This window comes from Opisthocomus hoazin, chromosome Z (assembly GCF_030867145.1).
Source record: "Opisthocomus hoazin isolate bOpiHoa1 chromosome Z, bOpiHoa1.hap1, whole genome shotgun sequence".
NCBI classification, from domain to species: Eukaryota; Metazoa; Chordata; class Aves; order Opisthocomiformes; family Opisthocomidae; genus Opisthocomus; species Opisthocomus hoazin.
The window spans coordinates 962495-978858 of NC_134454.1; the positions used below are offsets into that span (position 1 = coordinate 962495).

The 16364-nt window shown below is 39.1% G+C and overlaps 1 protein-coding gene across 6 annotated transcripts in view; it reads right to left on the reverse strand.

Moving 5' to 3' along the window:
* Nucleotides 1-1862: 1862 nt before the first annotated feature.
* Nucleotides 1863-16364, reverse strand: part of TMEM161B (transmembrane protein 161B) — a 55055-nt gene continuing 40553 nt past the window's right edge. For all 6 annotated transcript variants that reach the window (XM_075447288.1, XM_075447286.1, XM_075447285.1 and 3 more), the window contains 2 exons: nucleotides 14166-14262; nucleotides 1863-13313 (listed from right to left, as the gene is read on the reverse strand). In XM_075447288.1, the coding sequence (XP_075303403.1) occupies nucleotides 13036-13313; nucleotides 14166-14262 (375 nt within the window). In that variant the 3' untranslated portion in view covers nucleotides 1863-13035. The remainder of the gene's footprint in view (nucleotides 13314-14165; nucleotides 14263-16364) is intronic.

Here is a 16364-nt window from a genome sequence, read left to right on the forward strand (position 1 = left end):
AGGGCCCTCTGTGGGTCACCCAGCCCAACCCCCTGCCCAAGCAGGGTCACCCAGAGCAGGCTGCACAGGACCTTGTCCAGGCGGGGCTGGAATATCTCCAGAGAAGGAGACTCCCCAGCCTCCCTGGGCAGCCTGGGCCAGGGCTCCGTCACCCTCAGAGGGAAGAAGTTCTTCCTTGGGTTCAGCTGGAACTTCCTCTGCTTCAGTTTGTGCCCGTTGCCCCTTGTCCTGTCGCCGGGCACCACTGGAAAGAGTCTGGCCCCGTCCTCCTGACCCCCACCCTGCAGATATTTGTAAGTATATATTAGGTCCCCTCGCAGCCTTCTCTTCTCCAGGCTGAACAAGCCCAGCAGAGACTAAGCAAGCGTCAGTCCCCAGATTCCCTTACAAACCTTCCACGTATACAGTGTGTAAAACATAAACACATTCACCAGTCAAATACAGGTTAAAAGGAAACAGCTGTCAGAACAGGCTAATTTACTCAAAGCACAAGAAAAATCACAGGATGAAGCAGGAGCAGAACTGGAATACGGCAGAAGATTGCATACGAAAGAAAATACAGGCAAAGGCGAGCAAATAACATTCCTCAGGTATCTCCAGAGTTTAAAACCAGCCCCACGAAAGGGAACCACAAGAGCTGCAGGAATTAGAACCAAAATAACTCTCACGCCAATGTGGTGGATCCTGTACCATGACCTCACCTCCCAAGGGCTGACTTTTCACGGGAAAAAATAAAGGCAAATTCAACTGTAAGTTGTACTGGCCTTAACACCGCTACGTCTGAATCCAGTCTCAGCTTGCTTCTGCTGAGCTGTTCAATAGGTACCCAAGTTTAAAAGTCACCAGAACACTAAAACAAAACCAAGGTGTCTCTGTACAGATTTCAGAGCTCTCCTTGAGGTAGCCAGGCTTTGCCTTGGAAAACTCCCTCTCCACGTTTCTAACCACACAGTGGTCTCATATTTACCCACTAAACAAACTATTTACGTCCCTAATTCAGATTCACTGCAATTTTGTTTGTTCAGCAGCGGAAACTTAATTTTAAAACCCTTTTAATTGAATGACCTGCTAGAAGCATATTAAAGTGATTTCATTATTTTAAAATTTCCTAAAGGAAAGGTCATTTGCATAGCGATCATTTTTCACATGCACTAGCAGCAGCCATTTCTCAACATTCAGCTTCTACCCCTCCCTTCCTCCCTTGCATTTAATTTTACACCAGGTAGCAGACAGGCTAAAAAGACACTGCAAACATGAAATCTAAATAAGTAATCTTAAAACAGTGTAAAATAGAGTTTAAAAGTTAGTAGCAGATAATTTCACAGCTTTGCCTTATTTTTTCTTGCCTTCATTGCATGAGGCCACGTAAGGCCCTTAAAACTGAGTATGCCATGGAAAGGCAGGGGGAAGTTTTGGGGAGAAAGTCTATGAAAAGCTTTATGGAGGACAGGGAGGGAAGTACCACACAAATGGGAAGTGTATTGGCCTAAGCAAAGTGTCTGGGGAAGATCTGCTCATGTCGTAAGGACTTATCTCGTGCCAAAATCTTCACAGAAAAACCAGGACCCTAAGGTTTGAGTTTAAGCCCACCCTCCTCATCCTCTTCACTTCACCAGTAACCTACCCTCAGTGCACTGGTATTTTTCAATCTCTGATTTTCTCACAACCAAAACAGGCTTCCTCAATGATGCTCCTAAAAATCAGTATTTTCACACGGATACTCCCACCCGGCATTTTTATTTGAGTATAGAAAGATGAAACCATCAGTAATTAAGTATGTTCAGTCTCTACCGATTGCACTTTCATCTAGAACAGAACATGCTTAGAAACACATATGCACCAGCAGACAAAATTTCTCTCATTGTTTTGAAAATTTTATTTTTTGTTAAGTATATGAAACATTTGTACGTCAAAGGCTTAGCATAGTCATTTTCTCAGATATAATATCCCTCTCCCAGCAAAGAGCTTGCGAAAAATAAACCCTTTACAATTTTATGCAGTTGAATCAGAAGAAACAGAAAATGGAAGTAAAAACAGGATTGTAGAGACTAAATAAAATTTGAAGAAAGATATTTTATATAAGCAGCACATGCCCTGACCACTTCAAAACTTATTTCTCAGTATTTTGGAGTGACATTAACAGAACCTAATTTGTTTGCTAAAAAGCAGAAATACTACTAAATCTGCTCAAGCAAATAAGCCAATTTTCTGGACATTTCTTCCTTCCCTGCTGAAGAGCTGCTCTGTAACTACAGACAGTGTGGGGTAACTGGGGCTGTCAAACCACCCAATCCAATTTCAAAACATGGATGAAAACCCCAAACAGATTCCTAACCAATCTGTAAACTCTGAGAGCGTGAAGCGATAACGAAAGCTAACGCGGATCTGCCACAGACAGATCACGTCAAACCAATCTAATTTCCTTCGTTCACACAACCGGCCTGACGGGGAAGGACAAAGCAAGAGATGCTATCTGTCTCACATTTATTCAGGTCTTTGAGGCAATCCAGGAGGAGATTTTCATAAAGAGACTAGAATATATGGATTAAGACTATGAAGCAGATGCATGCATCATGGGACATGATGCAGAACTACTACAGGCATTTCACTGAGACAGGGAGTATATAATGAGGGTGGTGTTTATATATAAAAACCACATACATGTAAACATCTACATAACACGTGCGTGTGCACTCCTATGAGGACAATACACTTTCAGTGTTTTCCTTCGCATCTTGGGGTTGGACTAGACGACCTTTATAGGTCCCTTCCAACCCAAACCATTCTGTCATTCTACGATTGTATGACCTTAGTATGTTTGCATAGAAAACACACAATAAATCTAATGGACGCAAGTTACAATTAGTTTGGATTTAAAGTAACTGTGATGAACTGGAGAAATGGTCTAAAATTTATAGTTTTAAAGAAAGAAACCCAACAAAGTGCCAAGTACTACACTTCATAAAAAAGAATAAAGCTTATATACAAACCGAGGAAATAACTGCAACAGTACTGTGTAAAAGGATCTGGGAATTATCAAATATCAAGATAAGAAAGTGTTGCACTTCTGTCGCAAAACAAGAGGCCGAGTTAATTGTGAGATACATTAATAGGGCTGTCTCATTAACACTCAGGAGGTGACCACCTGGGAGGGTTGAAAGCACTGGGCTTGCAGTCAAGGGTGGGAGTAAAAAAGACGAGGAACACAGTAGTAGTCTGTACGAGTATATAAAGGGTGAGTAATAATTAGCTAGGTCACTACAGGTAACGATTAGCTAGGTCTGTCACTACAGGTGGGGGGGGAGTGCAGGCGTCAGGTGTCCCTCTTCGTCGGGGAGGAGATACGAGCATGGGATGCACAGAGATGTCAAGCGCGTGCCCGGGGCTGGTCACAGGCGAAACCCCCGGAGGGGACACAGCGACGACCCACGGAGGCTGCTCCGATGGAAACAGCACCCCTCAACTGAAAACTGCACTCCAGAGAGCAGACTCCGCAGTGAAAACGAAAATACCAAAGAAAAAACAATATATAAGAGAAAAAAAAAAATATATTTAACAGAATACAGATGCTACTAAGGGACAAAGTCTCCAGTCCAACTTATGAAGACTTTGGTAACAGACAAGGAGCCTCCAAATTCCTACAGAAACATCCTGAACTAACCACAACAGCTTGCTTGAACTCCCATCATCAGACATGCACCCCTCTGGCAAGGTTCCAATGAAAAGATGGAGTTGCAGGGGGAGGATGGAGGATACGTCTCTAAAGCAGAGTTTCTTGACAGTAGCACAGAAGTCTCAACAGCATAGCCACCAAAAGGTGAATAATAATTGTACTAATTCACAGATGAAAAGAGCAAAATGGTTTTTACGTCCAGGCATTTAAGAGAAGTGGAACCTTAAATTGCCAGCTCATATTTGAAGCCAGTGAGTGCAACAGCAAGACTCCTCCTAACAACAAACTTTGCAGGGCACAGAAACCTAGCCTAGAAAAAGTCTTGAGAGGCATCTGCACCATGCCTGCACCCACTGATCAACCTGAAATCTGCAGCAGCAAACTAGCATCAACATGTCATCCAAAAAGCACAGACTATAAAAACCTCTTGAGAAGAAAGACCCCTTCTGCTGCAAAGTTTTGGGAATGATAGAGTCTCCAGGAAGTCTCAGGCTTCAGGCTGCATGGAGGAAGCAGAAGGCTGAGATGGCTTCCGAGATGCAGGCCAATCCCCCACCATAGCTCATCGCCTTCCTCCTAACCGTGATCTTCAGCTCGCCCCATGATCTGAGGCAAGTTGATCACCTTCAGGAGGGGGTCCCACAGCTCATTCGTTCTGTTCACTTCCAAATCCCTACCCCAAAAATCAAGACTGGCTCCTCCTAGGGACTGTGGGGCATTTTTCCTCTCTGCAACGGGGCTCTCGTTTGTAACTGAAGGGGTCTTCGGTACCACTTTAGTTATAGGTTAAAGGAGGCTGTTGTCTCAAGGATTTTTTTTACTGCTGCACAACTATCTGAGTAGTCTTGGCATCATTAATCTGTACATGTTGCACACATGGAAAGAAAATCCATACATAATCAAGTCTGATATTCCAAACTTCAGATTAAAAATACCACAGGTTGCAAGATGTTATTAAGTATATTCCTTCTTAGCACTGCTAGGATGAAACAAATGGAAGAGATCATGTAATGTGTTTTTAAACATATTACTTCTCTTTTCTAAGACGGCAAATGCAACCCCTTTTTAAGCAGTTTCCTGTCAGGAAAGGTGACAGTCAAGAAAGAAGGTGATAAATCCTGCCAGTGTACTGGGAAACTCAGAATTTCCTCCACTCACCATGACGTACAGCCAGTTTTTCCCAGGAAGTTAAACTGTTCACAAATTTTAATTCTGAAACACTCAGAAATTAGAACATTTATATCAAATACGTAAGTGGGTAAATACCTTGTGGGTAAACTGCTGTTCATGTGAAGAAGACATTACCTGGATTTATACTAGAACATTGTTTATGCTGCTGCACCCCAAAAAAGGAGGGCATAAATGGTCTACTCAGTTATTTCTAAAGAAGATTAAAAGATATATAGGCTAGCACAGAAACTGACAAATAGTCTGGCTACCACACATTCTCTGGCAAACCTGAAGATTTTGCACAAGCTGGTAACAAGTGGGATGTATCATATAAAATAGAAACAAAAAAAATCACACTGATAGACAATGAACATTTATTGATCTTTGGCTTTAGAAACTGTCCTATTTTGGATATGGGAAATACTATATAAAATAATGGAAGGCTTTTTTAAACCTAGAGTAAGTACTGTAAAACAGTCTATCCTTTTACAGTGTACAAACGCAAAGCAGGCAGAGTATATGTAGGGATACTAAAACACTGTATGAGCATCACTGCAGTAGACATTAAATGCCTAACACGGATCAACGCTTTACAAAGGCAAGCAAGCTGATAGGGCAGCTGATACACAGCAGACATCACAGTTTCTCTTAGATTTGTTGTGGTTTTACCATTAGCAACTAATAGATATAAATTTAATTTTCATAATGTGTGCATTACAAAAAGTCAAATTACAACATTTCAACAGAATGAATCGGGAGTGAGAAAGTATAATCTTGCTTCCCTTTGCAACATTTACTGATGCTAAAGGAATTTAGGTGTTTAGACAACAAACCAATTCTTACTATTTTCACATTAAAAAAATGCCGCCTGATACCCAGGAACATTAAGCAAGACAAAAACAGCTTCTTAAATGCCCTACAGGAAAAAAACCAATGTAATTTCTTACACATAGTGTAAGGAAATGTTTAGTCAGTTTACTGGAGCAAGTTTTCCCAAACAGTGTGCTATATACAGTACAGATTGCTACGGCCACTTTTTAGAGCTAAAAGCTCAAAATGCTTCTATAAGCTTTCCTCGGAGGAAGGCTTCCTTTGGTAGATTTGAGTCAGAAACACCATCTCAAGTCACAAGCACTTTACATTTAGAATGCGTAATTAACTCAAGAGTAGGCACCTGCTGTCACCTCACTTCGCATCTCTGCTAAAATTGGCACAAGGTGCAACCAGCACCTTTTCTGTTGGAGCCACTTTGCTCGGTGCCAGCCAGCCATGAGACAACCCAGCTCTTTCCACCCCAAACCCACACGGACGCGGTGAAGTTCAGCGCAGCCTCTCCGAGCCCAGGCAGAACTACTTACCCGGGCAATGTCACACATGCGCCCACACAACTGGGAAACAGTGACACCCTGGGTGTCCTTATAAAACTTTGTTCAAGTCAACCCTTTGAGAATTGTCCGTGTCCTTTCCCTCAGACACAAAAAAAGAAAACTGAACGCACAGGTGGCAGTCCGGTGTTATATTAACAGCCAGGGAGTGGGCAAAGCTGTTAGATTATCATTAAAGAAACAGGAACGGAAAAAGATTTCTTCAGAATCTCATTTGCCTCCCATGTGCAACAACCCATAAACACTCATGGACGTTCTGTATGCCAAAAACTGTCAGGAACCAACAATTTTATAGCAAAGCCCACCTTCAGGGCTAGCAGACCTTGCATTTTCTTTCCAAAAGTTAACCTTCTATTATGTAGCAGAATAACTACAAAGGTACACGCAAGAAATTTAAAGCATGTCTTCTAGAGACCACCCACATTTAGGCACTTTAGTCTACAGTGTACAAAAAGAATGCATCTTACTGTAGGTTGTTTATTATTTGTAGCAATTGTACTTAAGTATTATCCACGCCAACTATAAAAAAAAACAAAACCTGAAAAAACACAAAACAACAAACACGCCCACAAAACCCCAATCCAAAATAGAGCAACTCCCCAGCTTTTCCAACATGTGCTGCACTCTCCTGCTCACAGGTCCCGATGAACCTCTAAAGCACAAAGCAAAAGAGACAATTTGCCTTGGAACAGCAGGTAATGTGGCACCAGTCAGGACAGGTCACGTAAGGTGACAACCATCTGACACCATCTTCACCGCGAAGCAGAACGGTCTTAATACTTGCAAATCTGTAACTACAAAAAACATATTTTGACAGTAATTTAGCAACAAGAGGAAGCTAGAATTTATACAAATAACATCAGAGTCGTTCCCATTTGGCAAATACTGAAATGAAGGTAGGGGAGTCTTTTGTTCTTCGGTTTGCTCTAGAGTAGGAAATATTCATGTGCTTTTCGCTTAAGCAGACCACGACTATTAACAGAACAACACCACTGAATTTATGCATATCCCCAGAAACAAAGAGACATCTTTAAAGTAAAATATGTACAGCGTGGAGGATGTTCCCTGTGCAATCTGTACCAAGTCTACCTTATGAGAAATTTTAGGCTTGAATTATTTAATAGCATCTTTACATTAATATTTGTTCATACAAATGGGAAGACTGAAACATTAGACAGTTTCCTGTGATTGCTATTACAGAGTATATGTATTCTTCCCAGAAACACATACATACTGAAAATGTGCAAGACTGTTAACAACGGGACAAAGGAATGACTGAAGACAGGAAAAAATAAAACCTGTTTGTTGGCACATCATGACATGGGTATGAACCGTACTTATGAAATAAAATTTTTAGTGTGTTTTTCTTTGTCCTAGGTTTTTATCAAAAATACTAAAAACATGTAATCTTGAAGCTTAGAACATATATGGGAAGCAGAGTCATAATGAACACGAAAAGAGAACAAGGTTGACTTTAAGCACAAGACATTTTAAGCCAGGTCTTAAAAAATACTTAGCAGCATCATAAAATAAATAGAAGTGGCCTGCTAACAAGGACTTTGTAAAAATCTACTCTCAAAATTCTACTGAGGTGGGTTTTTTGTTTTATAAACAGCAGAGTCATACAGATCGCAAGTTGTTGAGAGAAGTGCTGCAAATCTGAATGAGGATTCTTGACAGATGTGTTAAATCACATATGGAGAAGGTTTGGTATTTACAGGTGGATTTCACACTTCAATATAAAACTGCATACTTCTTAATACTTCAGTCTGGACATCAAGTTTTAAAAAAAATTTAGTGTAGAAGTATTCGACTTCTAGTCGCAGGCACTGATATTAATTTAAAAAACGAAAAGATGATCCATGGTATCAGGATTAAAAATAATTTCCATTAAAAACGCCATTGAAATCAAAATTATAAAAATACACATACACTGGCATGCAAAACAACGTCCAGTGCAGCATTACTCTCATGGCAGTCCACAGTGAGAGACTTGAAAAAGTTAAGTGCAGCATTACACAGACGCCAGTAAAAGCAGCCTTGAAGCAACATCTCGGCCTCAGGATCTCTCCCACAGGGGAGGAAGACCTCTGGGTCTCATACGAGGAGCAGATATTAGACACGCCATCCATCTCAGTGCGTGCGCTGCCAAAGCCACGCAGCGCAGCAGACCCTCCTGAAGACGCTGCACAAAAATCACGCCGAAGCACGGACTGACTACTCTGCATCAGCTTGCTTAACTAGATCAGAGATTTGGCTTTAATACTTGTTGCCTAGAAGCTCTTTAGAGTACGTATCAGTGAGGTCAAAATATTGCTCTTAATTTACTGTTTGGGATTTGGGGCTTAGGCTGCAGAAGCTGAAAATAACAGTCTTATTTACTCATAATGGTAAACATCAACATTTGATTTAGGATACAAGTGACCTGCTGTTGCCTTCCTCTACCAAGATTTTGCTCAGCCATAACAAGAAAGATTTCTCCAAGAAAACACACAGATTTCTTTGGCTTCATTTTCATTCAACTATTCCGTTTTCACTGGTCACTTAATTCCTCAATCTTAACTGGAACATTCTAGTAACTTTGTCGTGACAAAATAAACTGTGGGGTTAGGTCTGGGGGTTCTCTGGCTAACAAATAAATGCACAAATTGTGTCGTATGACAAAGCATGAAGCATAACATTTAAAAACTGTTCAAAATATTCTCTGGGGAAACAAGCTACTGTTCAAAAGGAGAAACTGAGGTCGTTGAGACTAAAGAGGCATAAGGCCTTTTACCTTGAAGAGCTTTCCAACAGCTTCAAGATTAGATACTCAAAATTTTCTATGCGGTAAATCCAAGACCTCTATTACTATTTAGTTGTAGTTACTGTGACAAAACACAAAACTTTTAATTTTTCCTTTGAGGTTAGTTGAAATTTCCGTACTCGCTAACCACTTTGTACACTGAGGTTATGCTACCTAATTGTTGTGTTGATGTATCTTGGTGGCACTTTTCTTTGTACGTGACTCTGACTTTACAACCCTGGTAAGCGTGTACCACTATTCAGACATCTTCCAGTACTTGTGACTCAAAGAAAGTGAAGAACAACTGCCACAGAAATCAATTATCTGAAGCATGACCTTCTGTACAAGGATGTTTTCTTGTACTGATGTCACTTGGTTTTCTCCTGTTTCTTCATCTGTTGATTCTTACACAAGAGAAGTCTCGAAGAGGGAAAACTGTGCAGCTAAAAATACCTCAAAACCTAGCAAATCCTATAGCTTGAGAAGGTATCAACAGAGGATAAGTGCTGCCTAAGAACACTGCCTACTAAGTGGAAGAATAGGCTTGTTACAATCCATTCTCTTTTTACTAATCAACTTCTCTAAGCTCAGAAATAGCTCAAGTGTTATGTTTGGACGTCCCTGAACTTGCTGGAAGACTTGGATTTATTAAGATCTTAATACTTTGTCTAAAGGGACTTCCACAATAAAAGTGCAGTGTTTACACAATCGTAAACAAGTTTGCTCAGCTATAAAAGCTCAAAGTTACTTAAGCCATTTGTAGGAAGTAATCCTTCAAAAGTAGATTAATTTAAACCAAAACAAAGGAAATCAAAATACAACCCTGAACTAATTTAGCCCAGTAGTTTCTGCGTAGGGAATGTAGGGAAAAAGCTATAGACAGGAAAAAGAAGCCAAGCTAACAAGTCGCATTACTGGAATGAGAAAGGGAGATCTGAATTTGGGAAGGAAGAAAGTAAGAAATACTGATTCTTTGTCAAAGGCACCTTTCCTTCTAAAACTTCTCAGAAACTAAGTAGGTAGCTGGCAAAAAGCAAGGCAAAAAGTTTAAGAATTCTGAATAAAAACCACTAATCTCACATTCTACCCGCTTTTCCATTTCTGTAAGATGCTTTTTTCCCCCTCCCGCAGTGCTGATAAAGGTCTCCATGGAGGGGGAAAAAAAAAAAAATAATAGAGTTTGCCAGCTGCTGTTTTAAAGAAACTTCATAAAGCAGTGAGCAGATACAACTTTGAAGCTTACATAATATAAATGGAAGTCTGGACTATCAGGGTTGCTATTTTACTTTAAGTCACTTTTGAGCGTATCAGGCATTTGGAGGAAGCATTGCTCACAACCATATCGATATGCTCCCCCTAGTTTCACTGTCACCTCGCATTTCAAAGATATTTATTGCTACATTTTAGTTTTTAATAAGCCTCCTAAACTCATGTACAGATGAAGTGGATCCAAAGAAAGACCATCTCCCACTCGCATCAGACCGCTGACCCGATGGTCAGCCATGCAGTTCTGCAGAACAACGGAACAGAAATGGCCAGAAGCGTTAATGTCAGCCACATCCAGGTGCCTTTTCTTCCACTGTGATCAGTGTGACATCTGGAGAAGATAGCGTGAGCTCTTGCCAAAAGCTCCGTGAAGCTCAGCTACACACACAATCACCTTCGCTGGATGTAATGTTGTGTTAACTACAGTTCACTGTTACTTACGAGCTTTCAGAATAAATGCCTATGTCAACAGAAACTCTGGTACTTAACATTATTTTGAAGTCTCCTCCGCTATCCAAAGTTCATGCCTGTCCTTCAGACTGCAACAACAGGTTACGCCTCCTATACAGTGAGCTTCTTCAGCCAAGTTCACCATCAGAATCAAACCGCACTATACTATTTTCCTGAATAAAACACTAACATGAGATACCTAACTATAATTTACAAGCTGGCTTTATTAATTCTGTTAGTAATGATACACCTCAAACTAACAGAAAGTGGGTCCAGTACTGCTGGACCTGTCATATTTTGTCATTCTGTTCGTCTGAAAGACATTTCCTAGGAATGTTTTGAGATCTGCATCTATGAAGTCAAATATTTTTCTTTAGCCCAATTCGCAGAGTTAAGCCTTTGTCCCCGTTAGTTCTGAAAAGCTGGTATGACAAAACAAAGCTTGCGACACCAGTAGCACTGACACACAACACCGCAATGAAACCAGCAGAATCATGCAAGGTGTTCTCAGGCATCCCAAACACATGCAGCAGGTACTAGCTGGTGTACACAAATCTTTCCCTAGTATTAGTAAACAAAAATTAATAAACTAATAAATAACTTAAAAGGCATTCAACATTGTAAGACAGTTTATCACCAGCTTAAATTCTTGGTTTACTGCATTCATTGACAGTTCATTTTCCCATATGGTAGGTTTGCTACATATTAAATACTTAGTTAAGCTTTTCCATTTATAAACGCTTATTATATGCCAAAGCCGTACACAAATTAAAAAGAACAGTAACACAAAACCAGCTAATATTAGTCAAAAAAAACCACTGACCTCTGCAAAGTGTAATATTAATTTTTAAAAAATGCTACTGCATATAAATCCCCATTCCTGTTTTGCAATTAAACAAAACATCTGAAAAACTGTCAACTTAGTTTGTTTTGCAATAGTCTTACACTTGGAATCTATCCCTCCAGTTAAGCAAAACTTGCAAAGTTAATACTTTGCTCCTCCTTTCTATAGCTGTTTTATTATACAGAAACTCTGTTTCTGAAGCCAAGAGACATTAGTTGTTACTACATGGCCAAGTTAACACAGAATAGAGTGGCAAAAGATGATGATCTGACAGAGCAGAAGTTTCGAGATTAACAGTTTAAGTAGATCTTTTCTTCCAAAAGAACCTAAGCTCTTTAGCATAGCTAAGTACCTTTGAAGAGGCACCAAAAACAAATAGCCCTTTCAACTAAACTTTCAAAAAAAAATTAAATTTTCATTTCAAAAGGGATTTTGAAATTACTAGATACACATACATCCCTCTTCCACGGCCCTGTAAGATACATTCAGTAATTTAAAATAAAGTTTCCATACTTTATAACTTCATATATATTATATATTTGATATATAATATATATTTATATGTACATTACACAGATACATACACTCTCAGTCAGCAGGATTAAACGGTTTTGTTTTTAAATGTTTGATTGGTGTCACTAATCTACTCCTATTATTTTGTGAATTCAATGGAATTTATAGACTACCTGAAAAGAATAAATTTAAAAGATCCAAATGAAATCTGTGGATCAATATTAGCACCAATACAGATGGCCATTAATTCAAAATGACTGCAGGGACCGAAATAATATATTTTTTTATAACTCTCCTGGTTACCACACAAGCATTCCTGCAAAATATTTAGGCAGCAATACCTGTCAGGTCTATACATCTATTCCTGTTAAATTTAAATTTTATACAACTTTCCTTACTGTAATATACAGTATCTCTTTTGTCCTGTTGGATTATTTCATTTTTCATGGAGAAAAGTGATCAATAGCTATCCAACAGAATTCTGTTTTTTTTATCCCCTCTCTCCTTCCATTATATGGCTCAGTTTCAAGATTTAATCGATAGGCAGCCACCATTACTACACCCAGTACCCTTCTAACACAGTTCAGTCACTGACTGTTGATGCTTAAAACACACAGTTTTGAGGCTGGCTTGCTGTTTTTGGAAATCAAGATACTCAGAGGTTGTATCTTTTCAGCACGCTCGCCACCACCTGACACACAACGTCAGTCAGTCCCAATACTATAATTCAATTAGTTACCCACCACTTCGGTAACAAAAATAACAAACCCAGTTGCGATTTTACACGTTGTAAGAATATTCACCCTGAGAACACAGAGGAAGTGCTTAAAAAAAATTCTGATATGTTTTCTCTTCATATACAGCTTTCTTCTTTTCTCTTCATCTCCTCCTGGGTACCTGGGTTTGTATCTACTATTTGACCTCACACTTGCTTTGTCAGTTGACCTGTTCACGCCACAGTCAGGTACTGGTGATAGAAAAGCCCAAAAAGGCTTGTAGAAAAGAGGCAAGCAGCAATCCACCAGGTGAGGAAAGACAGGAGTCCCCGGAACAGGAGAGGAGTGAAAATATTCTTCAAGCTTCCCAAAGCCATTGTTATTTGTAATACAGTTACTTTCATCTTTCCATCAGCAGGTGGAGACTCAGAATAAACTGAACTGGGAAGCAGACTGTTTTCTATTGGAGTGTCAGAATTCAGTTCCGGGTAGATGCCCCAAGAATAATTACCTGTTAAAAAGAAATGAGTAATAGATTTTTGCAGAGTCAAATTCAAGTTCTGTTTTTTCTGTCACTCTACAGATCATCTTAAATATATGTTTCACACACAAAAAAAGTCCTGAAGTTTTATAACTTAGTGCTACTACCGGTGTTCAACTGCTTGGCTTCCTGATTGTACTAGTAAGCTGTTAGGGTAGGATTCATCTTACCTTTTGACATTCTAACACATATATGTGAGCCCTGTCAGCGCTGGGTATGATTCATCTCCCCACATGTAGATGTCTCCTCTAGAATGGGATGAACCACAGCCTAATAGAGCCTATCTCTTTCCGTTGACATTTTGCAGTGACAATGCCACAACTACACGGCAGGCTGTGAAAGAACTGCCTCACAAGAAAGAAACAAAAAAAAAACCGCCACAGTGACATCAGATGGCCCAACAGTGAAATGAACCCCATATCTCACGATTTCTGTTCAAAAAGCCCACTTCAGATCGAAAAGCTGGAAAAAATTCCTTTAAACAGATGCTTACAAGTTAAAACAACCATGCTTTATATAACTCCCTTTTAAAATACTTTTTTAAAAGACAAGTATTTCAACAGAAGTAAACAACGTAATTTATTGGTTTACACAATTTATCAGAAATAAATCAAACAAGTTAGCATACACTTGAAAGATGTCAAACACAGCAACAGAACAGGATAGCTTAAAAGCCACACATCAGTTTGTTCTAAATAGCAGGAAACTACAACGTATTTCTGTACTGCAAGTACCTGCACATCTTAATTCTCTTTAGTAAGCTGAAAATACAAAAGCCCTGTGCAGAACAGAACACATTTTTGTTGATCCAATTTTGCCTACCTAGTGTTTTCAAGAGCAGAGTTGTGTGAAGGAGCATTACCAATGGTGCAACATACTGCAGTGCAATTACACAAAGATAATAGAATACTCGAGCCACCTGGGAGAACAGAAGAGAGCAATTCATGAGTTCTGGCTGATCAAAGCAAAGCTTTATGAACAAGTCTAGAAAAAACAACAATTTATTAAAAAACAGTACTTATGCATTAAAAGTTGTTTTAAAAATTTTCTAGCACATCTTGACATGTGACATATTGTCTTCAAAAGACCTAATAAAAAAATCCCTGTAATGTACTCTAGTTTCAGGATATTTATAAACCTGAGAGGAAGTGTTGTAAGAAAATAATTGAAAGCATCAGATCTGCTACAAAAAAATCAGAATTAATTTTGCTCCTGCAAACTGCATGTTATCATTCAAAGATTCCTATTTCAATATATCAGAATCAATGCTAAATATATCTGTAAATTTTAAGGTCCACAGTGATTTACACACTAAATCCCATTTCAAAATGAAGTACTAGTTGCACTCCAAAGCCTCATGAAAAGTAAATGAAAGTTTGGTTAATACTGCAGTTTCTATTCAAACATGAGATATTTTTAAGATTTCCAACTGTGAAACATCAGCATTTTAACAACTATGACAAGATGTTTTTTCATTAGTAATTATCAATAACAACATTTAAATGGTCTTTATTTCACGTGTACTTTTTGGTTCATTGAAATCCACTCAGCCTTATCCCTTCCTCTGCTCCAAATCTGTTCCATCTTTCTCAAGATTGTTACACTACGTATTGTATGTATGTAAGCTATTGACCAAAAAGACTATATCAAATAAAGAAGGAAAAAAAGTCATAAAATCAATAGCAAGCAAATAATGAAATAAAGCTAACTGGATTTTAGAAAAGAACAGAATACAGGGTGGCAAACAAGATGAAGGCAGACATGACATTTTTAGAAATACTTCTAAAACCTCAAAGGGCTTCAAGATGAGCACGCATCAAAAAAATAACGTGAGAAGAAAAAGCAGTAAGACACTGATAGAAGAAAAAGCATGAGATAAAAAATACTGTAAGATAACTGATGGAATATGACAAAAGGAACAAATTAAAAAGTAATGATCACTGAAGGATGATGGATAGGAAATACCTTACTGGCAAAAGTTCCAGAAGAAGATAAAGCAGACATGGCTACTAAAACGAGACAGGACTTCATTTAGTGGCCATGGCCTTCTTAAAGAGAAGATATGGAGCTACTGGATAAACAGATTCAGGAGATACCACGTAGAGAAGGCATGATTGTTTACAGATGGGATGAAAGCTCCCAAAACCAAAACTATGCATTCACAGCAATGTGTCCTAGCAAGTTGCTGCTACTTGTATTTCCTAACCTTTCTTCTGAAGCAAGCTGCTAGCCACTTCGTAAATAACTACCGCATAGTCCACTTACGACCTTCAGATACTCCATGACGCCAAGGACAAGGTTATAAGTCACAGTGACAATCCTACGAGAGGAATCTTTGTCTTATGGCACACTTCAATACTCCCCCTGCAATTCACCCCAACTCAGCAAGATCATCAGACAGCACCATCATGCAACACTAGAAATGGACGTTTATTTTGCAGGCGACACACAACACCATTCTAAAACAAACTTAGGAATTTCTACCTCCTCTTTGTTGACAGCGTGTTTTATTACTTTTCTTTAAAAAAAACACACCCAAGACATTTTTCCTTTGCCATGGTAACAAGATGTTTTGTAACTAGGCTAGTGCAGTTGAGAGTGGTGTGACAGAATTAAACATGTCTGATTTTATCCCAATATATAACCACCTTATCTCAAACTTCGCCCGAATTTAAAAATCACAGTTCAGATTAGGTAACAGTATTTCACCCTTCTATCTAAAGTCAACTTCCTTTTCTCCCCTCTTGTTGTAGCAACAGATCACCACTCACCCTGTGCTCTCCCCAAGATCTATTCACACTGAACAGAAACACATCGTATTCATGCATATTTGTAAAGAACAACTCATGAAGGAATCTTTTGCAACAGCTTCTGAATAACTTAAGCCAAGCCATCTGCATAATACTGATGATGTATCATCGCATATTTTGGTTCGCAGAATTTCTCTGTAATGGTGCTACTTCTATAGGAGCTATAGTTTAGGGAACTTCATTCAGATTTCAGTTCTGGTGCCACAGAAGA